Genomic DNA, 25,756 nt, shown 5'->3' with positions numbered 1-25,756 from the left:
AATTAGCGGGATTTCATATTTATTGAATAATGATTTTTTTAAAATATGATTTGAGGCTCCTTATTGTGAGTATTACTGTTTATTTCTCTCAGAATTCAAATGCGGACGATTATGTCACACGTCACTCGCAGAACGAACTTGTTCTAAATATTTAGATAAATAAATGGTGCGTCTATTATACATACCAAGAAAACTACATCATCCTTTTTTTGCTGGCAGAAGTGTTTTTCAATTTTTTTTAAAAAAGACAACGTTATGGATAGCTCAAGCAACACAAACCATATCAGTACCGATGAAATTGAACACAGGATGCGCACACAATCATTTTCGAAATCGATCTCTCCTCTGTATTGAGCATCAAACAAGTATTAGCACGCCGTTATTAAAGAGGCGCCGTCCAATCATTGGCGCTTGTTCAATGCAACACGAATACACGATATGACGATGCTTCACACATCTCGGCAGATGATCGTCCTGACAGATTCCGTGTGTTGTGCGTGCGTGTGCGCGCTCTGTGTGTGTGTGTGTACCTGCGTGCCGCAGTCATTTAGCGCAAAACCCGTTCATCTGCGACTGCCACCTGAAGTGGTTGGCGGACTACCTGCAGGACAATCCCATCGAGACCAGCGGCGCCCGCTGCACCAGCCCTCGGCGCCTCGCCAACAAACGAATCGGGCAAATCAAGAGCAAGAAGTTCCGCTGCTCAGGTACGACGCGACGCGACGCGACGCGCGTCGTTATTCCGCTGACTGAACGTCGGCCCGCCCACGCGCCGCGTAATCGTCACATGCTCCCGTCTCGCTCTCATTTTGTGTCTTCCTGCTTGCTGGTTTCCCTCGGATTTGTTTCTCTTTGCATGCACACACAAACACACACAGAATCAAAGAGTACGCTCTTGAAATCCAGTATTTGATTTGTTGTGTTGTTTCCTTCACTGTCACTCTCTCTTTGTTTCCCTACAATAGCTAGAGAACAGTATTTCATTGCAGGTATTGTACATCCAGCATGTGTGTGCGTGTGTGCGTGCGTGCGTGTGTGTGTCCATCACAGCCACCGGGAATATGCGCTCACAGTTTGGAGTGCCATGCTGTCTTTCACTGACACCTTTGGCATTCTTCACACAAGCGTCACAAGTTTTCGCACCGCCGTCTAACGTATGCAAAGTCCGCACGGACAAGGCTCCGGTTCAAAAACAGCGTTCCGTGCTCACTCTGCGGTCCACAGATTGCGAGGCATCCTCTCCGCTCGACGGCCACGTCAGTTGTGACCTTGCTGTTTCCAGCAGTCTGATGCGATTTAGCCAATCAGAAGCCTGAAGAAGCAACGCTGACGCTTCTGTTTCTTAATGAAGTGACGGATAAGATTTGACGAGTTCGCCGAACTTCCGCAATTCGCGAGGATTAGGCCGGACCGCGATTAGTGAAAAATGACTGTTCACTATTCCAACCTATCACTGTACATTATTGGTTATGTTTCGCATTCAAATAATATATCGTGCAGTGTACAGTAAATACTCCATATCATATTAGGAATTTGAAGAATTTAGAGTCGAATGCATAACTGGGAGGATGGCCACATATTCAAGAATCAAACAAAATGCTTCCTTTCATGGGATTGTTTCATCGTCTAAACAGAGCTGTTTTAAAAAGATTTATTTCACCTGATGGTTTTATGTCACTTGTTAAAGTTTCTTCACTTAAGATTTTTTGACAAAGTCACATGTCATTCTCCCGATGTTAATACTTGATCCTCGTAACGTCCATCCCGGAGCCGATCCCGGCTGACTTGGATTTCTTCTAGCGTTCCAATTTTACTACCACGACGTGGTGATTTCTTCAAATATTCTTTTTTCCCCATCAGCGTGCAGATGTTAAAAATGTAGTTTTAGAAAGTCTCCCCCCAGTTTAGTTTTCAGCGCCCTGTCTCAACGCATGGAAATGTGTGCGTTGAAAAAATGCACGAGGAGATGATCGCGAACACTCGTTCTAACGAGGATGGTGACAATTGCATTCGCAAGCTTTGCACGACGGACCTGCGGCGCAATTAGCGACTTTTTTAGCCAGCGGTCCTGTTCGCACGCGCAAACGATCGGACGGTCACGGCCGCGTGTCCGCCGGCGGCTTTGCGTGCGAGCGTGCGTGTTCACCGCAGTCGTTAAGTCTGAAGCTCACCGGGGGTCAAAGGTGTTTCAAAGCCCAGATACCACATGCGGAGAAAAGCTGCACGTTTTAAGAACATCGTCCTTTTAAAAGTTGACAAAACATTCAGACAGATCATTAGGTCTCCAATCCTTACACGAGGCGCCGTAGTTGAGATTCTATTGCTTGCTAACGGTCGGAATAGTTGAAAGTTTGGATGATTTGACCCATTTGGTGCTGGTAGCTTGTTAAAAGTCGAATGTTGTACATGACTTGCACAAAATGTTCGGTACATCTCATGAGAAGTATTTCAAAAATGTGCTTTTGTCAAATTGTCAGTTTTGAGTAAAGTCGAGTCCCTTCTTGTCTCCCTTGTCCCGGCTCGCTCACACACTCAGGAGTGCACCGTGTCGGCTGTAAGTAGCACGCGCGCCACAAACCGCGTCAAAAACCAAACCTCGCCCTCCTGAACTCACCTCTGCCCTTTGACCTGACCCCCGTGCCTCCCCGTGTACGTTTATGCAGGACGACAAAATGGCCGCGGCCTTGACACCCAACGGTCGCCATCTTTCCCTGCGTGTGCGTGCGCTGCGTGCGTGCGTGTTCCTGGAAGTCCGAGCTCGTGTTGGTTTCATCTGTGCCGTAACTCTCCTCCCACTCCTTCAAATGGTTCTTGCATCCCGTTTCTTGCGTCCGTGAATGCGGCCGTCTTCCGCTCCTCCAGCGTCTCCTTCTCGTGCCCGCTTTTTAGTGACCCTTCCCGGTTTCGGCTTCCTTCTTTCGTCCCATTCCCATTCCCCTCCCTGTGTTTTTCAATGATCTGCTCCCCAGCCCCGAGTTTCACGTCCCTCACTGTCCTCCCCTCCCCCTTCCCTGACGCATCCTTCCCTTTTCATTTCTACCAAACTGACTGACATCTCCTCCCATCGCTCGCTCTATGAGACCTTTCCCACAAGTTTGGTCTGAAAACAAAAACGTGGAGATGACGGTGAGATCTCATTGCCGTCGTCCATGGCTGAGAATCATTGGACGCTGGCTGAGCTGCAGGATTCATCAGGGGGCGTTCCGTGATTTTGGGGGCTAGGCAAACATTAGTGCTTTTTTTCAAATCGACAAATAGGCCAGGCCATTCCGAGATGAGAGGTTAAAAAAAAAAAAAAAAAAAAAAAAAATCGTTTTTTAAACGTGTCCAATAGTTTGATTTAATCATAGAATAGTCATTCATTCTGATTTTTTAAATTGTATTATTTATGATTAATTTCATTATGAATTCACCACTTATTAAATAAAAAAAAAATCTATCTAAAAAAAGTGTTTATTTTGATCATGAAATAATTCATTATTTTTTTTATTGTATTATATTGTCATTAATTTAACTGTAATTATTTTACCATGTTTAATAGATTCATTAAATAATATGTAATGTGGAAATGTTTTAATGAGTAAAATCATTTCTTGTCTTTTTATTCAATTCAATTATTTCATGTCATGAATTACTCAGTTATTCCTTAAAACTAAATCAGATTGTTAAACGTATATGAAAAAATGGTTTATTTTCCTTCTTATTTGATCAATATGTAATTTATAAATCAACCAGTTAAGAATGAGACCAATTCAAATACATGAGTATGATGAAGAAAGAAACAAGCAACAGGCTCCGGCGCAGCCGCGACCGGAGTGAGGATAAGCGGAACGGAAGATGAAACAAACAAACAAACAAACAAACAATCCCAATTTTTCAGGGGGAAAACTAGAACAGGGCTCCCGACGAAGTTCATGCTTGGTGGGCCGGAATAAAGGACAGAGCAGGCCTTTTGTTGCCCGCGGGCCATATTTTGCGCACCGCAGCCTCGGAGGCCCATTTCCCATGCGACGCTCAACTCCCGAGGTGCCAGCGTACATGTTGGCTTTGTCGCTTGTCCGCTAACGTCCGCCTTGCGAAGCCGGTTGGAAACGACCTCTCGCCCTTGCAGCAGCCGCCCTCAGGGGTCATCAAAATTGGCCTTGTGACGCGCATTTCTGTCACGAAGATTAGGGCAACTTTGTGGGAAATGACTTATAGGCGCTTCCTTCTATCGTCCCTCGCTCGCAGCCGCAACCCCTTCGCCCCTCCCCGTATTCCAGCGGAGGAGCAGTCAGTCCGCAGGTTGTTCCTTTGTGCTTGATCTAACCATGTGGCTGCCAGGTTCCTAAAAGTGGAACATGGTTCTGTCAAGCACCATGGAACGGCCCTGCCAATCGCTGCAGCATGGCCAAGACGCAAGACGCAGCGGCCTGTGTAGCGTCCGCGTGCGTGTGCGTGTGTTTGCAGTACGAGTGCCAGGGTGTGAGAGCATTTTCACCCGAATCTCCTATATGTGTTGGCCAGGATGAAAAAAGCCCGTATGGACGTTTTTGTCGGCTCGGCGGGCGATTCGCGCTCGACGCCGAGTGACGCTGCGCTTGTGATTGTGACCAGGTACGGAGGATCACCGCAGCAAGCTGGGAGGGGACTGCTTCGCCGACCTGGCCTGCCCGGAGAAGTGCCGCTGCGAGGGCACCACGGTGGACTGCTCCAACCAGAAGCTGACCAAAATACCAGACCGCATCCCTCAATACGCCGCCGAACTGTGAGTCACGTCGTCGTCGTCGTCGTCGTCTGAGAAGAAATCGCGTCAGCTTTCGTCTCTGCGGTTGTCCTCCGAACACATTTTCTCTCTCCTCAGGCGCCTGAACAACAATGAATTTACTGTGCTTGAGGCGACAGGGATCTTCAAAAAGTTACCCCAGCTGAGGAAGATGTGAGTCAGACGAGTAGTGAGCCAAACTGGAACTAGTAGCCGCACACGAGTCACCAAAACGTCATCCTCGCAGAGGGTTACTTCCTCGTTTCTCTCGGATCTTTGCGCCCTCAAACTCTTCTTTGCTCTTCTTCCTCCTGCACTAGTAACCTGAGTAATAACCGCATCGCCGACATAGAGGAGGGCACTTTCGAAGGAGCCTCCGGGGTCAATGAGCTCATTTTGACCTCCAACAGATTGGAAAATGTACATCAGCGCATGCTGAAGGGACTCAGCGGCCTGCGCACACTGTGGGTACACGCACACACACACATGCATATGCAAATACGCCATCTGGATAAAGGTCGCGACACGTAACTCTTCATCAATTCGACAATTATGAAAGGACGGCCTCTAGTTCTGTCATGTTTGTGGAGCCCTCAAAAACAAGCGGGTTAGCCTCATCAAAATGTTTCAACCCAAAAGACATTTTGCGCAATTCTATACTTCCAACTTTGTGGGAACAGTTTGGACAAGGCCCTTTTCTGTTCCGGGCACAAAGCGAGGCCCGGGTTAGAGCCCTGACCTCAACCCCATCAAATGCACGACTTGCAAAAAAGTACATTCGGCTTTCGGGCGAAACTTGAACGGCGCTACTGTATAACTTAATCTGATCTTCTCTGAAATGTTGCTAATGCGCGTCTGGTCAGAGGACAGCAAGTTGTGCAAAAAGTGCAGAAACATCGAACGGTTGCACGCGTGCATTCAAACGTTGAAGGGGGGCAAATTCATTTTAGGCAAACAAAGAGGCCAAAACTCACGGCTGCAATATCGCTATGGGATCAGGAGTGAAAAAAGTTGGACGGGGACATCCCCGAAGGACACGGGTTAGGTCCCGAAACCAGTCGGCGCCTTTCTTCGGCGGCTAAATTCAACGGCGTGTACGTGTGTGCGTGTGCGTGTGCGTAGCATGCTCCGGAGCAACCGCATCAGCTGCGTGAGCAACGGCAGCTTCGTGGGTCTGAGCTCCGTGCGTCTGCTGTCGCTCTACGACAACCAGATCACCTCCATGAACCCCGGCGCCTTCGACACGCTGCATTCGCTCTCCACGCTGTGAGTAACCGAGCGGACCAGACGTTCGCGGGCCCGCGTTCGCCGCGGGCAAATTAACGTTCCCGTCCGTCGTCGTCTAGCAACCTTCTGGCCAATCCCTTCGACTGTAACTGTCATCTGGCCTGGCTCGGCGATTGGCTGAGGAGGAAGCGCATCGTCACGGGCAACCCTCGCTGCCAGAGTCCTTACTTCCTGAAGGAGATCCCCATCCAGGACGTGGCCGTCCAGGACTTTGCTTGCGAAGACGGTAGGATCTGGAAAAATGACGCATCTCCGGCTGATGTTTTCCTTGACTTACGAGCGTTTCAAGTTGCGCTGTTGTTGTAATGCAGAATTACAGCCTATAGGAGGCGACAGAAGCGATGCGCTGCAGCTTTCGAACGCTCACCCTCCTTTCACATACGATTCATTTTTAATGATGACTCACATCACACTTGACTTTATCAAAGCATGTTGTTGTTGCTGCGCTCGTGGTTTAAAAAAAACAAAAGTGTTCTGATGAATTCCAGCTGAGCATTATTATTGTGTGGCGCTTTCACCTGTCCCCCGTTTGTGTTTGTGATATCTCCACATGTTGTTTCCATTCGGATAAAGCTGTGATGCACTTTTGCCAATAAGAGATTTACTACATAGCTATAATAGAAGTATCAACAATAAGAGTCCGGTAGTTGCAGCGGCAGGTTAGTATTGAATAAATCTGTCGTCGTTCCTGCCGTCTCCGCGGCCGTCCCCGACTGGCACCCGTCGGCGCCAGGGCGCGAGGACAACAGCTGCTCTCCGGCGCTGAGGTGCCCGGCGGAGTGCTCGTGCCTGGACACGGTGGTGCGCTGCAGCAACAAGGGACTCGCCGCTCTGCCCAGAGGCCTGCCCAAAGAAACCACTGAGCTGTGAGTGATTTCCTTGAATGTTTCTATTGAGCGGGCTTTGCAAAAGTCGCCTTTCTCATCAGTCGGCCCGTTCACGCCGCGTGAGCGCACTTCGGATCTTGTGGCTTTCAGTTCGGTCCGTGCCGTGCTGCCCCGTCCAAATTATCAGCACAAATATTGGGCAGAAACGTTGAGGCATTTCATCGCGCAATCTCTCATTATTAACGTACTCCATGAATATATCGGATTGATAACAGCAGCGCAGGATGTCAGCCCAACTCCCAAAGGATGCCCGTGGGAATATTCGACTCCGGTGTTTATTACGGCTCGTTGCTGAACTGACTGCGCGCTCTGTCGGAGATGAGGAATTTCCCACATGATCAAATAACACTTTTCTGTGCGTCCACCTGTCAGGTATCTGGATGGGAACCACTTCACGCAGGTTCCTGTGGAGCTCTCCGATTACAAGCACTTGACACTCATGTAAGTGTCAGCGCTCACAAGTTACATGGCGAGAAATAACGTTTATAATCCGGAGCGTGCCTCGGCCCTGTGTCCGTCGCGCTCTGCCGAAACTAACCTCACGGCATCTTGTCACAGACCTGTGCTGTGTGCCTCGAAATGCGTGTGCAACGGCAAAAAGGGCATTATGTTCTGCATTAGGATCGTGCGTTTGCACGAGGCACGTGTTGACCCCGACGACCTGCGTGTGCGTGCGTGCGTGCGCGTTGATGTACCCGTTATTGTTTCCTTTTCAGTGATTTGAGTAACAACCAGATCAGCACGTTGTCCAACCACAGCCTCAGTAACATGTCCGAGCTGCTGACCCTGTGAGTCTGGCTTTACATCAGTCCCTTTGCTGCGTGCGTGTATTTGTAAGGCATTCATACTTGCATCTGTCCGGACCAACGTGTGACCATGCGAGCGTTTGAACGCAAATAATGACAAACGCTAACTTCCCGGTGCCACTGTATGTCTCCATGACGACGTGTTTAATTTGTGTCGAAAGAATCCTGAGCTACAACCGTTTGCGGTGCATTCCGGTGGGGGCGTTCGACGGGCTGGAGTCTCTGCGTTTGCTGTGAGTGTCGTCGAAGTGGAGCCGAAACACGGAAAGCGAGCCAGACTTTTCTCACTCAACTCTTTGTCAGGTCTCTGCATGGAAATGATATATCGCTGATACCAGAAGGAGCCTTCAAAGATCTGTCATCACTGTCACACTTGTAAGGAATACACACGCACACGCACTGACTACTTCTTTAGGTGCACAAGTTCACGAGTTACAATACGAGGGCTGTGGCAAAAATTGTTGACCACATATTCATCGGGTGCAACCAATGCACCTCATCGAATCAAGTACCTTTTCCGGCGTAACTGGGTCCATCATCGTCACATTATCATATTTGATCCTATTTCGAAGTCTGCTGTTTACCACACAATTGTATTTTATGAAGGTCTATTACAGGCACAATGAAAAGAAAATTAAAAAATTAGGAGGGGGAATACAAGAGAGTAATAATATGTCTAAATTCCTGCAGGCATGTAAGCACAACAGTGAGACCCTTCTAAGCATACGTATACAATGTGTATTCCAAAAACTCGTTCATTGGCAGCATTTTCAACAACGCGAGCACATGAAACCAGTTGAACAAACGCATACTGAAAAATAGAACCTGCTATTTTGCAATTGCGGATCTCAAAAGATTCTGGCAGGCGGCAAATGTCGTCTTTCCCCGCCGTTCGACTCGTGACTTCTCGCGGCGAGAAAGGACGACAATGAGTTTCTCGTTGCACAAAAAGCCAACCCGATGAGCACATTGCAGCAACTTGTCGTTCATTTTGATTTATAGCCTTTCTTTGGTCCTAACTTGTATTCCAAATATTTGTGAAATTCCTGCGTCGCGCGCTCCGTCTAAATAGTGCCATGAAATCCTTTTCACTGTTAGAACAAAGCATTAACACTTGCGACAGCCCACAATCAATCGTACAATAGAAAGTGAACCCAAAATCAATTTGTTGCAATTGTATTCAAACGCTTTTAAGACGATTTTCAAATCAGGGCTCATTTTGTCAAAACACGATACACGATTCACACAAACGCACACGCAAGTGGCAGAATACCTCAGATACGTTGTAAAAGGAAACACTCATGTAAAACAACTATACGCTCGTTTATAAGAAAAAACAAAACCAAGAAAAACATGAAACACGCATTTCGTACGACTTGATTTTGTTTCAAGCATTTACGACACGCTACTGTCGCTAAGCTAAAAGACTTTTCGCAATTCTACTTCTCGCTGATTGGAGTACTGTAAGTCAAGTACACGGAGGGAGTACGAATATACAATGCGTACATTTACCAAGACCAAGACTGCAGACTGATGAAAAGATTATTGACAGTATTTATTATTTCTCTCCATCTAGCCGAATCAGTGGACATGGAGAATCGCGAGAAAACACGTCCCTGTTTTCTAAGCGACGACACACACAAACAATCGCTCTGAAAATTCAGTCCGCCAATAAGCTTTTCTTCCGTGTCGAATGTATTCGAGTGCGTTTCGTGTTTTGCAAAAAGGGTGAGGCTGACATTGTGCTGAAAGTGGTGCAAACCTGAGCTGATGTTTTGCTCCTTGAATGGGAGATTTTGATCATTGTGTAATGCTTTTCATTTGAGTGTTTATCCGGTGGAAAAAAACAAAAGAAAAAGTGTAACACGACGAGCGTGCGTGCGTGCGTGCTTGCGCGCAGGGCTCTGGGCGCCAACCCGCTGCACTGCGACTGCCGCATGCAGTGGTTGTCCGACTGGGTGAAGAGCGGCTACAAGGAGCCCGGCATCGCCCGCTGCGCCGGGCCCGGCGACATGATCGACAAACTGCTGCTCACCACGCCGTCCAAGAAGTTCACCTGCACAGGTACGCGGCCCAGCGGCCCCGCATGCACGTCACGCAAAGACGAACCGCAGGAAACGCCGACCTCCAATGATTTGGCATTTCCTTCGAAATCATCCAAATAATCTACTCGAGAGACGACAACGTCGAAAGGATATTCACTGTCAAAACGCTCATACATAAAAACAATCAAATAGCATCTGGACAGCCGCACGTTTCATCACAGATGCGCTTGACGCTTTGCTTTCTTCTCTGTAACGCAAGCGAAAAGAGAAGCGCACCCGTGAATCGGAACAAGTTGAAGCGGGAAGGTTTTTCTTGATGATATGTGCAGCAAAGTTAGTCTGACGCCGCTTCAACGCGACTTGTCCTCGTCAAACGCCTCGTCGTCTCGCTCCTCGTCCTCGATGAGCTTCGGTCCGTGAGGTACGCTGAGGCCTTACCATATTGGCCCGGTTGGATTTTGGAAGGTTCGTGCGACTTTAATGGCGTTAATGGCCTTTTCCCGCAAATGCCGCTTAACGCTCCGGATGGCGCAACTCACATGTTCCGCCGTGCTCGTCTGTAACGTGTGTTCAGACTTCTCAGAAGTGCGAACGAGGAAACCGCCAGTCGAAGATTCCAATTGAGCTCTGCCCAGAAAAGATTTAGAGAAAACTCTATTCTTGTTTTGTCTGAAGCCAATTTGCGTGGAAATGTTACGTCGGGCAAATGCGCTCGCGTGAGCGTGCTTTTCGCTTGAATCTCATCTCGAGCGATCGAATGCAACTGAATGTGAACTGAACTGTGAACTTTTCTGAATGGCTCTTGGCAAAGATCACATGACTGAATCCTATTTTTGACCTAATCTAACTGACGCACTGTAGAAGTCCCGGGGCCTTGTGGTTTTCTGGTGCCAGGTAAAGTAGCCCATCGCATATTCCTCCTAAGTCCTCAGTGGCGCCTCCCCGACTTGCTCGAAGTTGTCCCGGCCCGGTTCCCTTCTTGTCTTGACCCCCGTGACTCTTTTTCCTTTTCAAGCCCAATGTTTCAACCTTTGTCGTGTATCGTTCTGACCGCTAAAAGCAAACGTCATTCGCGACGAGCACGTCAGCGTCTGTCTGTGTGCGCGCGCGCGTTGGCGCAGCCTATCTTGCCGTTCCTCTCATCCGCGCGGCGCGTTCGCTTCCCACAGGCCCGGTCGACATCGGCATCCGGGCGAAATGCGAGCCGTGCCTGTCCGGCCCGTGCGAGAACGACGGCACGTGCTTCGACGACCCGGTGCGCTACTACCGCTGCACCTGCCCCTACGGCTTCAAGGTACACGCGGGGTCTCGACGAGCCACAGCGGCGAAGTGTTTGTGCGGCAGTGACGATGTTTCATTTTGAAAGACTGCTTTTGGGCTGCTTTATTTAGGGCCAGAACTGCGAGGAACCCATCCATGCTTGCATCAGTGACCCCTGCCAGAATGGAGGAACTTGTCACCTCAAGGAAGGCCAAGGCCCCACGTTTTGGTGAGGGGATTCTTTTCAAATACACATTTGAGTCCATATTAATGCAAGAATTCCAAAGGCTTTTTTTTTTAAATGTTTTACTCCTTTACAGGAAGTTATTGTCAGCCCTCAGTGTCCCAAAAATCATATGCAAAAAAAAAATAAAAAATATATATATATATATCTTTAAAATGTAACTCACAAGGTGATCTGATTTCAATGTGTATATTTTTTTAATGACAATAATAGGATAATAATAATAATAATAATATTAATAGTAAATGTTATATATATATTTTATTGTTATGATGATGATGATGATGATGACATGTAGCCGCCTTTCTGGGTACCTAATAGTCGGGAAATAGTGATGTAGCAAAGTCAAAACAATAACCGATGGGCTTAAGGGGTGAAAAATATCTGAGTTCGTTTTGATGCGACTACGGCTTGAATCAAATCAAAATATGATGTGACACAAAGACGATTTATCACTTGACTGACTTTCAATTGGAATTAGCTTCTGAGCACGTATTCATTGCTTTTGTTTCCCTCACTTTGAAGTTATATTCATATTGTGTGCAATGATTTTGCCCCCCTACATTTATATCACAAGGAGTTTGTATTTGTTGCAATGATTTTAAAACACACGCCTACGGGATAGTTGGATTATGTTTTCCCAAACAAAAGCTATTATTTACCGATTCATCGTCGCATGCATGTACACACCACACGGATGATGCGCTTGTATCTCATCGACATTTCAAACTTGTCGGTAGTTTAACGCGCACTTATGTAATGTGGTGATTTACAATTAATTACGTGTTACAAGTCATTCAAACACACGAGCTATTTTTCAAATCATTTTCTTGATTATTGACGATACAACAGCATGAACAGAAAACAAATCGACTGTCTGTCTCCGCGCTAAATAGACGAAATAGACTTTGTCTTCGTCGGGCTGTTTCATATGAAGGTTCATAGCCATATTATAATATTTCATATTAGCAGGCGCGATGCTAATTGCCGTCTCGTCTCCGTCAGGGAATCGAGTCCCTGCGCAGGCAATTAAAGCGCACGCGGCTCACATCGGCATCACAATCTCTCCCTCACCTTCTTTCCTGACTTTTCGGGATGAAAATATGTTAAACGTCTCTTTGCATTTGTAGTTTCATTTTTGTTGTACGGTGACTTTTCCCTCCACGGCATGGGGGGAGGGGGCGGGGGGGGGGGGGCGGCGGCTGCGGGTCGTCACAGCGAGGAGCTGCTTTTGACAACAAAATGAGATATTAATTCATCCATGCCACATGAGAGCTTTGATTTAATATACCGCCGCGACCGCGTGCGTGCACACGCTAGCAGTAATTACAGACTCGAGGCACGCTCGTGTCAACAGAATAATGACTTTGTACCGCAAATATGTAGATGATGCTGACGATGCGGTGTGCGCGCGTGTGCGTTTGCTCCCAGGTGCGTGTGTCCCGAGGGCTTCGAGGGCGACTCTTGTGAGTTCAACATCGACGACTGCGAAGACAACGACTGCGAGAACAACTCGACGTGCGTGGATGGCGTCAACAACTACACGTGCATGTGCTCGCCGGAATACACAGGTAACGCGCCGCTGACGCCGTCTCCTTGGCGACATGCAAACCCACGTCAGCGGGGGGGGGGGGGTCAGGACCGAGCGCTGCGGCAAATTGCCAAAGAAAAAAAACACCGCGAGTTGACGCCCACCCCCCAAAAATGTTGAGTGCGGCCTATGTTACCGTAATCGTTGAAACTAGGGATGTTCAATACCGATGCCCGATACCTTGAAATAAGGCCGGTAACGGTACTTGCTCATCCCTAGTTTAAAACAGAAATATACCACAAACTATAATCCCAAAACAGGTTCATATCCTTTTAAACTCATCTTAAGGTCAGTACGCACGGAAAGACAATCGGCCTGTTTTTGCGCCGTCACACTCGTAAGACTTAGGAGATGATCCTACAAGATTGTCCTTAGGTCGGGTGTGTCTTCAGAGTGGATTTGTCTCCATTTTAGGCTCCGAAACTTCTTCAATCTTAACTCATGAACGCATTCGATATTTACGACCCAAAGTCTTCGCGTGCCGAGCCGTCACGCCAATAACGGCGGCGTGGGACGGGCCGCGGCCCGTCGAGAAGCTCAGCAAAAAAACGAAACAAAGGTCGAAGGCAAAGGTCGGCGCAAACCCGGAAGCGTTTGCTCGTCTTCGTTTTTGTGAGACGGCGTGTGATCGGGCGAGACTCCGAGATTGGCGGCGGAACCGAATCTTCGCGTGCGAGAAGATCCGAGCGCGCCACACCCAATGCGACCAAAGCTGTCAATTGCCACATTTTGCAAACATTTAGTTGTTTGTTCACGTGTGGCCTCTGTCACAGACAAATCATCTTTTGAATTGAAATCTTCTTTTAAGATTTGAAAGCTCTTGGCGCGCACCAGGCTTAACGGGGTTTCCCAGGCGAGATGCGTCACCGCAACGTGCTTCCTGTTTATTCGGGGCTTTGGCGGCATCTCTCGGAAAGAGCGCAAACAATGCAAATAAGTGCGTTTTTCAGTGAATAATGCATTCCGCGGGGGGGGGGGGGGGGGAATTTGTGAATTGCAAATCTGGATGACTGTACGCCCCCAAAAACGAACACGAAACTGTTGTTGTTTGAATAACGTAACTCATTGGGTCTTCTGTCGCGACTCAATGGCACTCACTGTATGTGAAATCGGAGCATCTGCGGCCACAGCCGAGGCGGTTGGGAATCGCAGCTCTCTTTAGCGCGGCGCTCGTGCCGTCCGAGCGCCGGTGTTCTTTCTCTGTGTCGCTGTCATTTGTCCTTCTCTCATCTCGCTCTGCTTTCCGCCATCCGCCGTCTTTCCTGCGGTCGCAGCTGCTACCAATGAGGTGGAGAGAGGTTAGTCGCTTCTTCTCGCTGTCCCTCTCTCCATGCTTCCTTCCTTCCTTCCTTCCTTCCTTCCTTCCTCCCTGCTTTCCTTCCTTTGCAGTGGTTTAACAGTGCAAAGTGGAAATTGGACGTTCATTCAGGCATGTTATGTTTGTGTTCCAAATGCATGCCCTCAGTGTTGGACTGTTCTTATTGTAGCACTTCAGTGTTATTTGATGTTTGCTTGCTGTCGAATGAGCGCACCGTACAGCGGCGATTCTCAACTGGTGGGTCGGGACCGCAAAGTGGGCCGTGAAGCCATTTCGGGTGGGTCGCGCAGAGGTCGTAAAAAGTGTACCTGTTCAAAGCGTTCAGTTGCTTCGGTCTGCAGCATTCGGTTCCGAAAAAGAAGACAAACTATTGATGTCGCACTCTGTCAAAAAGAAGAGATCGGTGCCGAGATGTACGTTTTTGTGAATGCAGTTAAGCTCATCCTCTTAAGTTTCTTAAGAAGGTGTTCCGAAAGGAACATTAAACATGTACGCGTGAGTCGTACATGTTGCTTTTTTTTATGGCTAATTTTGACGATACATGTTCATTATTGTTCCTAACGTCTGCCAAAGTGGCTAATAATAATAATAATAATAATAATAATAATAATAATAATAAAAGAAATGCAGGTCCCAGGGAGACAACATTTGAGAACCACTGCTGTCCAGTTGATTATCGCTATTCGAAGAACTAGCGTTTTGATCATGCCGTGGAAATCATTACAGGATTGCATGACATTTTTACTTCTGTTCCACGAATTGTGACTTTTCACGAACATTGCAGAGTCGGCGCTAATTGTTCAACTTTGCAGAAAGGCGAAATGAAGGTTTAGATAATTGGTCAAAAGGAGAAGATTCCGCACTGAAGAAACGCGTGTGAATGTGCGAAGTACCCCACGTCTTTTGGGGCAGACTTCTTTCCTGTTTACTACTTCGAAAACGCCGCTCTATCACCTTAGACGACACTTTTTAACACTGAATGCTGCAAACGGGCGTAAATATCACACATCGCCACACATATGACAGACAGATCCCCAAGTGATTTTATAATTGTCCCCGCTGCGGACGCTGTGCTGCGTTTTTATTCCTTCATGAGATCTTTTAACAATTTCAAGTTGTGAGTCTCAGGAGCGCCCGGACGCGCCTGAGAACATCGTCGGTGACGTGACGTGACATTCCCAGAGTCCATCAAACGCGCGCGCGCAGGCTCCAGGCGCATCTGTATCGGGGTTGCGGGAGCTGAAAGTTTGCTTGTTTTTGTGTGTTTGTTTCCAGGGGAGCTATGTGAAGAGAAACTCGATTTCTGTGCTCCCGAATTGAACCCGTGTCAGCACGATTCAAAGTGCATTCTGACCCCTCAGGGATACAAGTGAGTAGACACACACACACACACACACACACGCGCCCGATGATTGGCACAGCTGGCATTGCTGTCCCGCTCCTCGCCCACCGTACTTGAGTGATAGCATGTCTCATACTTGTGTGTGCGCGCGCGCACAGGTGTGAGTGCACCCCAGGTTACGTCGGCGAGCACTGCGAGCTGGACTACAACGACTGTGATGAAAACAAGTGTCAGAATGGCGCTCAGTGCATTGACGCCGTCAACGGGTACACCTGCGTGTGTCCGGAGGGCTACAGGTGAGCAACGCAAATTCCATGACAACGTTCTCTTCTGCAGCCACCAGCTGACATATTAAGTATACTAAATATACAATAATTCAATGGGTTATTTCCATTTTGGATTCTCTGATTAACTACAGATTTGTTACCAGGTCCTTTTTCCCGATCGGAGGAGGAGGGCTCCCCCTTGTGTTCATTCAGTAGTTGTAGCATCGCAACACTTTCTGACACACTATTTGCATTCTATTGAGTCACACCTGGCGGCACGGTGGGAACACTGGTTAGAGGGTCCTGCCTCGCAGTTCTGAGGACCGGGGTTCAAATCCCCGGCCCCGCCCGTGTGGAGTTTGCACGTTCTCCCCGCGCCTGCGTGGCTTTTCTCCGGGCACTCCGCTTTCCTCCCACATTCCCAAAAACATGCGTGCTAGGTTGATTGAAGACTTTGAAATTGCCCGTAGGTGTGAATGTGAGCGCCAATGGTCGTTTGTTTATGTGCGCCCTGCGACTGGCTGGCGACCAGTTCGGGGTGCGCCCCGCCTCCTGCCCGAAGGTAGCCGGGACGGGCTAAGGCAGGCCCGCGACCCACGTGAGGAGAAAGCGGCTCAGAGAACGGACGGACGGGTGGACGCGTTAATCACACCTCTTAATCGCTTGGCGGAGGTGCTAAAAATACTCACAGTCTGCACTTAAGTAAAAGTGCAAAAAATACTGATTCAACTTCTTTTCTAAGTAAAAGTAAAAAAGTGTGAACATGACAATGAAAACAAAATTGACTGCACACAAAATAGTCTCTCTCTTTTACGAACTATAAACTTTTATGCTGCCAACACAACACGTTCCCAAAGCGCTGCTAACCTTGTGAACAGACGAACAAAAAAGCTCAACGAGCTAAAAAAAAAAAGGTACATTTTACCTGCATGTTTTTTTCCCCAGATTTGATGGAGAAGCTTGCGGTTTGGCTGGCACGAGACACAATGCATTTGCCACAAATCAAAGAATTCTTTGATATAAAATCAAATCAAATCAAAATGCTCGGCCGAATCTGTCGCGTCATCATCATTACGGTTCGCGCGTGTCGCCGCTCTCGCCGTTTTGTCCACCTTGTAAGTCTTCAGATCTCGACCCGCGTGAAACATTTGGGATCAGCCCCATAAAGCGCTTGAACGGCCACGTTTTGCTCTCATAGCGATTTGTTATCGTCAGCGTGCAGTTCCTAAACATGCGCGCACACGACCGCGTGTGCGTGCGTGCGCGCGTGTGTTGCAGCGGGTTATTCTGCGACTCGTCCCCGCCGATGGTCCTCCCTCGCACCAGCCCGTGCGACACCCACGACTGCCTCAACGGGGCGCAGTGCGTCGTCATGGGAACAGACCCCCGCTGCCAGTGTCTCCGAGGCTACGAGGGGCAGCGCTGCGAGACGCTCGCCAGCGTCCGCTTCGTCGACCGCCGGTCTTACCTGCAGCTTCCCTCCGATCCGATCTCACCGCGGACCAACATCAGCCTGCAGGTGCGAATTTCGTTTCCGTCGATCCGGATCGTACGCGCCGATAAATTCTCATTGATATCGTTGTTATCTTTTCAGATGGCTACAGACGAGGACAGCGGAGTGTTGTTATATAAGGGGGATAACGATCACATCGCTGTGGAGCTTTATCGGGGACGCCTTCGGGTCAGCTACGATACGGGCTCTTACCCTCCCTCGGCCATCTACAGGTACGCGCGCTCGCCGACGCGGTTCTCACGTGATCGACGACGGCGCGCTTTGTCCCTCAGTGTGGAGACAGTGAACGACGGCGGTTTCCACGCGGTGGAGTTGCTCGCGGCGGAGCAGACTTTGTCTCTGTCCATCGACGGCGGGGCGCCCAAATCCATCAACTCCGTCAGCAAACAGTCCACGCTCAACATGGATTCCCCGCTTTACCTGGGCGGTAAGAACGCAACCTGCAGTGCGGGACCGACGCACACTCGCCGCTCACGTTCAGAGAGGTCGTGATGCTCTCGTTTCATTGGCACCGTGTCCAGTCGAGCCTTGCGTACTCGCGGTTCAGCACTCCATTTTTTTTTTTACAATTGGCTTCCAATTTTTTTCCATTTTTTAAAAGTTTTTCTTTTTTGTTTTTTTATTTTCTTTTTTTTGGGGGGGGGGAGGGGAGTCCCGTTTATTGGCCGTTTATCTCCACATATTCAAGAATTTTATGGGTTTTTTAAAAAAAAACAAAAAAACAATGATATTTTTTTTGGGGGGTTTTTTTTTTCCCCAATGCAATTATATAATTGGTGAAAATGATCTGCAGATTTTTGCTATTCGCAGTCCGAATCTGCGTGACTTAGTTCCCCTTGTTGAAGCAAAGACAACACAACAAGCGCTCTTTACTGCTCATCTATAGCATAGCGCTCCAAAGAAACAAAGCAATTCTGGCCCAAAGCGACTTTGCACGTGTGAGATTCGATCATTTGACTCAAGCCCCCCGTTGTGCTGCTGACATGCGTGAATCCGGCAAAAATCATTGGTACGAAAAGCAATGATGGGTTGCATTTTTAGTTTGAGTTCTCAACGGAGCACGCTCTACTCGTCGTCGCAGGGATGCCGGAGCGCGCCTCGCCGTCCGGGGGGCTGTCGGCCTCGCAGCACAGCTCGGGCGGACCGAACGGCAGCAGCTTCCACGGCTGCCTCCGGAACCTCTACATCAACGGCGAGCTGCGGGACCTCGGAGCGGGCGCCGGGCCCGCGCGGAGCCCCTCTCGACGGTGGCTCGGTCGAGGGGTGGAGCCCGGGTGCCGGCCCTGCCAGAGCGGCGCCTGCGTCCAGGGGGACTGCCGCCCGACGGGACATCGGGGCTTTACCTGCGCCTGCCGCCCGGGCTGGACCGGCCCGCTCTGCGACCGGCGAGTCGACGACCCGTGCGACGGCAACAAGTGAGTCGGAGGGTCCCAGAACGGACCCGTCGCATTTCATTTCTCTCAACTTGCAACATTGTCCTGAAAAATTCATCGATGACTGATGATTTGAGTTTAAAAAAAAAAAAAAACATTCTATATAATATTCTACGATCGCGCGTTTGATGGCGTTTTTGCATCCGCAGGTGTATTCACGGAACGTGCCTGGCCATCAACTCCTACTCGTACTCCTGCCGCTGCCAGGCCGGATTCGGCGGCGTCCTCTGTGACCAGCGGGACCGGGAAGCGGCCGATCCCTGCGGCCCGTCTCGCTGTAAACACGGCAAATGTCGAGTGTCGGGACTGGGCAAAGTGTACTGCGAGTGTGACAGCGGATACGCCGGAGAGGCTTGCGATAAAGGTGCCGTTCAAGATAGATATGCGATGTGTAGTGAGCTTTCGCAATGTCAGACTCATCTAATTGCAATTGCTTGGAGAGAAAATGTCTTCTAAAGAGCTGCTCGGGTCCTCGTTTGTCGTGGGTGTGCGTCTAACGAGGTCTGTTGTTTCTGCACTAGCACTCCTATCTAACCACTTGCTTTTCCAAATCAGCCGCACCCGAGCTTCCGCTTAATCCCGCACGAGGGGTCGCACAGGTGAGACTACGCGGTCCGACTTAGTTTTCCTTCCTTGCATCCACTGCATTTATTTACCATGTTTTACTTTTGAAACAAAGAGAAAAAAAAGACAAATGGAATTTTCCTTTGACCACATTTGCTTTGGACTTTGTGCCCCGTTATCCGATCTGAGTTTCCAGATCGCAGAACCCGACTGGGTTTCTTTCAGGGCCGAAACCATTTAGTGATTTGTAGGGGATATTTTTCGAAGATGAACATTTGTCCTTATTTTGTCCGAGACAACTTTTCCAAAAATGCTTTAGGTCCATTTTGATTATTCTTTGGAGAAAAAAAAAAATGTTAAAAAAATCTTCATTTCCGGAAACCTGCAAATTTTTCTAGCATGAAATGAACCAATTCTTGTTTGGCGAAATCGATCTCATTTTGTCAATGTCATCTTCTCCGGTTTTTCTTTGTGTTCTCATTGAAAACTCTCCTCGCCTCTTCCTGTCCTCCGCGTCGTTTCAAATCTTTTTTTGTGTGTTTTTTTTTTTTTTTTTCGCAGAGGTGGCCTGCAGAGGGGAACGGGTCCGAGATGTCTACCAGCGACAGCGAGGCTACGCGGCGTGCCAAACCCAGGAGAAGGTCTCCCGTCTAGAGTGCAGGGGCAGCTGCCCGGAGGCGGCGGACGGACACGGGGCCTGCTGCACCCCACTCCGCAGCAAACGCAGGAAATACACCTTCCAGTGCACTGACGGCTCCTCTTTTGTTCAGGAAGTGGAGAAACTCGTTAAGTGTGGCTGTACAAAGTGTTCCGCGTAATAAAAAAAAAAAAACAAGAAAAAAAAGAAAACAAACAAAAAAAAAGACTTTACTCTTTGCAAGATATGTTTTGTGTACCCGCCCGCCTTACTTGCTTCCCATCTCCTTCTTTGAGATCCTGACAAAACCCCCCATCAGTTTTTTAAAAAAAAGAAACCACAGTTTCTTACCTCGGACTGATGATCGACGCTTCCTCGGTGGGGATGTTGAATTGTATTGTAAAGTACAAAAACAGACTTATTTTTTATTAAGAAGTGGAGAAAAAGAGCAAAAAAACAACAACAACAACAAGAACAACAAAAAGGAGTTGACTTTTTCCTCGCATCCGCTCGCTTCGGTCGCTCACGATGACTCGGACGACTCGTCCGTCGACCGGAAGACTCGCCGAGCGTCCTCGGAGAGTCGAAGAGAAACCCGAATCGCTCGAGGTGCACAAAAGAGACTGGACGCAATCCTCCGAACAATTTCATACAGCTACTGAACGACACTTCCCCCCCCCCGCTATTTGTCACCTTCCAGGTTCAATACTCCCCGCTCATGAGTATTTATTGTACCATAAATACCTGTACTTATTAAGTCGATTCTCCCCCATGTATCAATTCTGATTCTTTTAATATATATTAATTTATATTTCTCCTTATTTTTGTATTAAAAAGACATCATAATCTGTCAAGATAGTTGAACTAACATAACGGTGTCCTTTATTGTTTGTCCGTCCGTTTGTGTGATTGGAACGTTTTGTTGTGCTTGCCAGAGACCTCGGTTCCATTTTGATCTGCAAATGTGATGTATATTTTTTTTGCTCACGTTTCTTGAGAGTTTGTACTGTGCCATTACCAGAAGGTCTTTATATTAGAGTATACGAACCGTAGCGTTGACCCTAGCGGATGCCTAGAACAGTTTTTACCTTTTTAACAACTGGATGCTTCGAGGATACTGTGACTTTTTCTAAACGAAACTACTTTGTTAGCCCCTCGGTCTCCGATGTTTAACATGTCGCTGCTATGTTTTTGTACCGTAGACTTGGACCCGATCCGTACGTTCTCTAGAGTCTCCTGCTCCGACACCTTGTGGAACAGATAAATATGTCCCCCACTGCTCCACGTGTGCATTGTGCTTTTTAGCTCCTGTCTCTGCCCCAGACTAATGTCAGTTCCCTTGACTGATGTTTGTTCATTAAAACCAATATTTACCTCACACGCTGTACCTCTGCCTTTTTGTCATGTTGATAAACGCTGGCCTGAAACGTTCGAGAAAGCAATTGGACTTTCAGCAGGGCGTTGCCCTTTCACATTCATCCTTAGCCAGGAAGTAGCTTTTAAAAAGCTTTATTTTACGACGAATTGAGGATTGAAATCGATTGCGAATCTGCACGGAAAGACGCTTTTATTCAATTGTTTCAAGGTAAACACACAAGGAAACATGCTCATCCACAATCTGACGCTGATGGAACTCAACTTTAATCAAATACATTTCAAAGACAACAATTCGATATTCGATATTTCTTTCCGTGTGCCGAGATTCGACCGGCGCGTCGAAGCGGAAGTTAACCGGATCGCATGGAACCAAACATTCGGAACGATCGCCGTAAGTCCATCGGCTGGATGGTGTTTTTCCAGCCGATGGACTTAAGCATTTGTCATCCAAAGGGCGCTTAACTTTCATCGAGATCCCGAATTACTACTCTTCGACCCAAAGGAACACAAATGTTGGCTGGGCATTTCGGATCTTTTATTGATCCTTGTCATGACTTGATCAATGTGAAGGTGCTGAGCGAAGGCTTTCAATGAAGAAGAACAAAACGCAGGCAGGAGGGAGGTTGCCGAATGATGAACTTGCGCTGTTACTGCACGGAACATTTGGTCCCGGCGTGCTGCAAGGACGCGTTGAGCCCCATCAGCGCCATCTCCTGCACAAATCCGCTCAGATGTTTGGCAGCGCTGCGCGGCGACTCCTCGCGTTCCTTCCTGATTTTCTTGAGCAAATCCTGCGTTTGCTTCTTCTGCTCCTCGGAACTCTGCGAGAGTTTAGCCAGCTCTCGTTGCATTTCTTCCCTCTGCCTGATGTCCTTTTCCTTCCTTTCATTTTCCGCTGTATGTACTTTGACGATCTCTTCCATAACTTGTCTTAGAATCTTCTCCGTCGCAGCTGCTTCCTCAAGTATTTTGTTAATGTGTTCCAACTTGTGTCGGAGCGCTTCTCCGGCCTCCTCCTCCGTATGGACGGGCATCTCTCTGGCCATCTCCCGAAACGCTTCCCCCTCCAAATCTGCCAGCTTCTCCTCCTCCGTCTCATGTTGTTTCTTCAGCTCCTCAGTCTCCCGCTCCCTTTTTTGCACAAGCTCTCTTTCATACCTGGCTTTCATTTCTGCCTCCCGCTTCTTTTTTCGCTCGTTGTCTTCGTAATTCGGCGGGCGCCGCCGGTCCGGTTCCTCCCCCGCTCTCTGGAGCGTCTCGCCGGCGTAGCGGGTTCCTCCGTGATCCGGCCGCATCATGCGGTCCACAATGGCGAGCAGCTCAGATGTCTGCTCCTTGCTGCCGGAACTCTGGTTGTCGAAGACGCAGTACCTCCCCCCACATTGTGTCACCAGTTCCCGCAGGTCCGGGGACATGTCTAGCATACGCTGCTTCACAGAGACGCCTTCTTCCAGGCAGTCTCCGTGGGTGAAAACCACAATGGACAATCGTAGAGCATGGAAACCGAGGGCCTGTTTGAAGTGACGCACCACCTCTTTGTCCTCCCGGGCGAACCCCGAGATCTGGATAATGAGGAGAAAGACGTGCGGCCCCGGGGAGAGGAGACTAACGGTCTTCCTTAACGCTTTCTGCACATCCTGGGGCGTCTGCGTAGGGTCCAGAATTCCCGGAGTGTCCAAGAGCACCAGGTGCCTCCCGCGGATTTCTCCGCAGGCTCTCCGAGACCGCCGGGTACCCGAAGAGCTGCCGACCTTTGCGTCAAAGAGTTTTCGGCCCAGGATGGAGTTGGCGGTGGAGCTTTTCCCGCTGCCGGTCTTCCCCAGCAGAACCAGTCTGATCTCTGCTAAGGAGGAAGATGAACTTCTGCCTGCATTTACAAATTCATTTGAGAGTGTTTTTGTTTTATTTTTTGAGCTGTTAAAAGTTGAGGACGAGAGAGACAAAATGCTTACCTGTCCCCGACTTGGGAGAGGGTGGCTTGCTCGAGGACGCCATTCCGTTTCTGGCTCTCTGCGAATACGAATGAGGCACAGCAACACGTTCCTATAAAGGTCTGCGTACTGACCATGCGTCGGGTCAGTGACACGACGCATACCTCTCGACTTGCTGTCATCAGCACAATTCGGACGTCTTTAGCAAGCGTGTCTGTGTCCGGATAGTCCGTAAAGTTTACGCTTCTTATCATCCGGATTACAGCTGAGGGTCGCGGTCCGCCCGAAGCCGAGATCGAGTAAGGTCACAGTTCGATGGGAGCTCGCGTGATTCGCCTGCCGTCAATGGGATCGAAGTCCCGCAGTCTACTACTGTACTTTGATTTGTTTTTTAACTTCTGTAAAAGCAAGGCGACTGGTTTTTCCAGAAAGCGCCAGGGTGCCTTCATCTTGATTCATAATCAATCATAATAAATAAGCAAATGCTACTAATAGCACTTTTTTCGGTTTACCTCTTATTACATTCAGGAACACGGATAGGAGACGAGGAGACAACTCCAGGAAGCGACGGAGCGGAAGTGTTGTGCAGACCAAGTGAAAAGTGTCGCAGAGCGTGATTGTCACGAGACTGTGCAGGTGTACCTAATGAGGTGGCCAAGAAGCTTCAGGACCGTCGTGTCTTCGAGTCCAACGATAATGGAGAGTCTGTGCGCACGTCAAAGCAAAACCCCGTACGTCGGGGTTCACCCCCGTGGACGAGAGGGTAGCCTCCCTCCGCTTTCGGGTGGGGGGGACGGGTCCTGACTGTTGTTTGTGCCAATGCACCAAACAGCAGTTCAGAGTACCCACCCTTTTTGGAGTCCTTGGAGGGGGTGCTGGTGACCGATCCAGCTGGGAGCGGTCACCCCCCAGCAGACCTGGAAGGGCGTGATCGGGAGGAACGGCCCCCCCCCCCCGATCAGAACCCGAGCGGTGTTCTGTTATTGGACTTCTGCGCTCGTCACGGATTGTCCATAACGAACACCGTGTTCAAGCATAAGGGTGTCCGCACGTGCACTCGGCACCAGGACACCCGTGGTCGCAGTTCGATGATCGACTTTGCGGTCGTGTCATCGGACTTGCGACCGCATGTCTTGGACACTCGGGCGAAGAGAGGGGCGGAGCCGTCAAGCGATCGCCACCCGGTGGTGAGTTGGCTCCGATGGCGGGGGAAGATGCCGGTCCGACGTGGCGGGCCCAAACGTATCGTGGGGCCTGCTGGCAACGTCTGGCAGAATCCCTAACCCTGTCAGAAGGATTTTCAACTCCCACCTCCAACAGAACTTTGCTCGCGTTCCTCCACTGCTGAGGCGTAGCCGTGGTCGTAAAGTAGTCGGTGCCTGTCATGGCGGCAATCCCCGAACCCGTTGGCGGACACCAACGGTGATGCTGAAGAAGGAGTCCTATCGGGCCATGAGGGAGCAGAGTCAGGGTTCTCTGAGGCAGGCTCTCCTTTCTCTGGGGTTGAGGTCACCGAGGTGGTTCAAAAGCTCCTCGGTGGCAAAGCCCCGGGGGTGGATGAGATTCGCCCGGAGTTGCTAAAGGCTCGGGAACAGTCCCGTGGACATCGGGGACGGTGCCCTCCGGATCGGCAGACTGAAGCGTCAGTGTCCACGACAGGCGTCAGAGCGTCGGAGTAGTCCTCCATCAGGTCACGGAGAAGTTTGCGAGCGTATCGCCCCCGGGCACCCTGAGACACTGAGACGGCCGGCAGGACGGAAGAAGTCAAAGAAACCGCTTTCATAATGCGTCACTCAAACGGGGTCCCTCGTGCAAAAGTGACCTTGCACGAGAAGGCTGACCATCCGAGCAATCGGCGCCGCCTGTTTCATTTTCGACAAGATGAGGCCGTGACCTCAGCGACGCGTGCGTTGGGACGACCTGTGTCGTCACTTTTCTCTGAACGCCGTTCTGGCCTGCGCAGGCTGACGGCGACTGGCGACCGCGTGCATTCGCTTCTCCCAACTTGCCTCTCGTCAAAGCCGTCAACGCTTCGCTTAGTCGACGGTCTCTGTCAGTGTGCATTGAACACACGTGTGGCGGCTGCTGTGTAACGAGAGATCAAACACAGAGACAGTACGCACACCCCCGCGGGGTACGATGGCGCGATCGCATATCACAGACAGTATGTGACACGTGACGCTCGCTGCAACCGGCTGCGTGACGCGCCGAAGACCGCGCTGTGCCTCGGTGTCGCACGCGCACACACCGACCGACCCTGCGTGTTCGCAGGTCAGTCAGCAACAGCGCACGTCAGGGAGCATGTGACGCACGTCACGCGCACCGATGGGTGAACACAGATCCGGGATCGGATTTCAGCTCCCGGTGGGAAACGAGACAGCAAGAAGAGGAAGAGAGCTCGTAATGTAGACTTCAGTCGTCAGAGGGAAGCCCAAATTCGACCTTAATGAACATTCCGTTGGCGCCTCGGTTGACCTCCAACTTGTTTCGAAACTATTATTCTCACGGGAA

General features: G+C 49.4%; 2 protein-coding genes across 10 annotated transcripts in view; one reads left to right on the top strand and one right to left on the bottom strand.

Annotated features, from left to right (window-relative positions):
• Nucleotides 1-21,306, top strand: part of slit2 (slit homolog 2 (Drosophila)) — a 97,205-nt gene extending 75,899 nt beyond the window's left edge. For 2 of the 9 annotated variants that reach the window (XM_061679204.1, XM_061679195.1), the window contains exons 14-39: nt 544-707; nt 2,537-2,554; nt 4,597-4,747; nt 4,844-4,918; nt 5,065-5,208; nt 5,867-6,010; nt 6,091-6,257; nt 6,765-6,897; nt 7,291-7,359; nt 7,635-7,706; nt 7,886-7,957; nt 8,028-8,099; nt 9,625-9,788; nt 10,631-10,663; nt 10,939-11,063; nt 11,161-11,258; nt 12,705-12,844; nt 14,139-14,162; nt 15,458-15,551; nt 15,683-15,820; nt 17,069-17,309; nt 17,385-17,515; nt 17,576-17,730; nt 18,385-18,718; nt 18,886-19,100; nt 19,862-21,306. In XM_061679204.1, coding sequence (XP_061535188.1) covers nt 544-707; nt 2,537-2,554; nt 4,597-4,747; nt 4,844-4,918; nt 5,065-5,208; nt 5,867-6,010; nt 6,091-6,257; nt 6,765-6,897; nt 7,291-7,359; nt 7,635-7,706; nt 7,886-7,957; nt 8,028-8,099; nt 9,625-9,788; nt 10,631-10,663; nt 10,939-11,063; nt 11,161-11,258; nt 12,705-12,844; nt 14,139-14,162; nt 15,458-15,551; nt 15,683-15,820; nt 17,069-17,309; nt 17,385-17,515; nt 17,576-17,730; nt 18,385-18,718; nt 18,886-19,100; nt 19,862-20,118 — 3,430 coding nt within the window. In that variant the 3' untranslated portion in view covers nt 20,119-21,306. Of the gene's footprint in view, nt 1-543; nt 708-2,536; nt 2,555-4,596; nt 4,748-4,843; nt 4,919-5,064; nt 5,209-5,866; nt 6,011-6,090; nt 6,258-6,764; nt 6,898-7,290; nt 7,360-7,634; nt 7,707-7,885; nt 7,958-8,027; nt 8,100-9,624; nt 9,789-10,630; nt 10,664-10,938; nt 11,064-11,160; nt 11,259-12,704; nt 12,845-14,138; nt 14,163-15,457; nt 15,552-15,682; nt 15,821-17,068; nt 17,310-17,384; nt 17,516-17,575; nt 17,731-18,384; nt 18,719-18,885; nt 19,101-19,291; nt 19,336-19,861 lie in introns of all 9 variants that reach the window. The other 7 variants (XM_061679203.1, XM_061679196.1, XM_061679198.1 and 4 more) reach the window with 7 other exon arrangements.
• Nucleotides 21,307-21,796: 490 nt separating this feature from the next.
• Nucleotides 21,797-24,631, bottom strand: LOC133403771 (GTPase IMAP family member 9-like). Its single transcript, XM_061678979.1, has 3 exons — nt 24,557-24,631; nt 23,267-23,324; nt 21,797-23,181 (listed from the first exon to the last, which is right to left on the bottom strand). The coding sequence occupies exons 1-3, from the start codon at nt 24,629-24,631 to the stop codon at nt 21,962-21,964; spliced, it is 1,353 nt and encodes a 450-aa protein (XP_061534963.1). The 3' UTR covers nt 21,797-21,961.
• Nucleotides 24,632-25,756: the final 1,125 nt, after the last annotated feature.

The sequence above is a fragment of the Phycodurus eques genome, chromosome 6 (genome assembly GCF_024500275.1).
Source record: "Phycodurus eques isolate BA_2022a chromosome 6, UOR_Pequ_1.1, whole genome shotgun sequence".
NCBI lineage: Eukaryota > Metazoa > Chordata > Actinopteri > Syngnathiformes > Syngnathidae > Phycodurus > Phycodurus eques.
The sequence above is the reverse complement of the archived record's forward strand: the minus strand, read 5'-3'. Positions and strand labels throughout refer to the sequence as shown.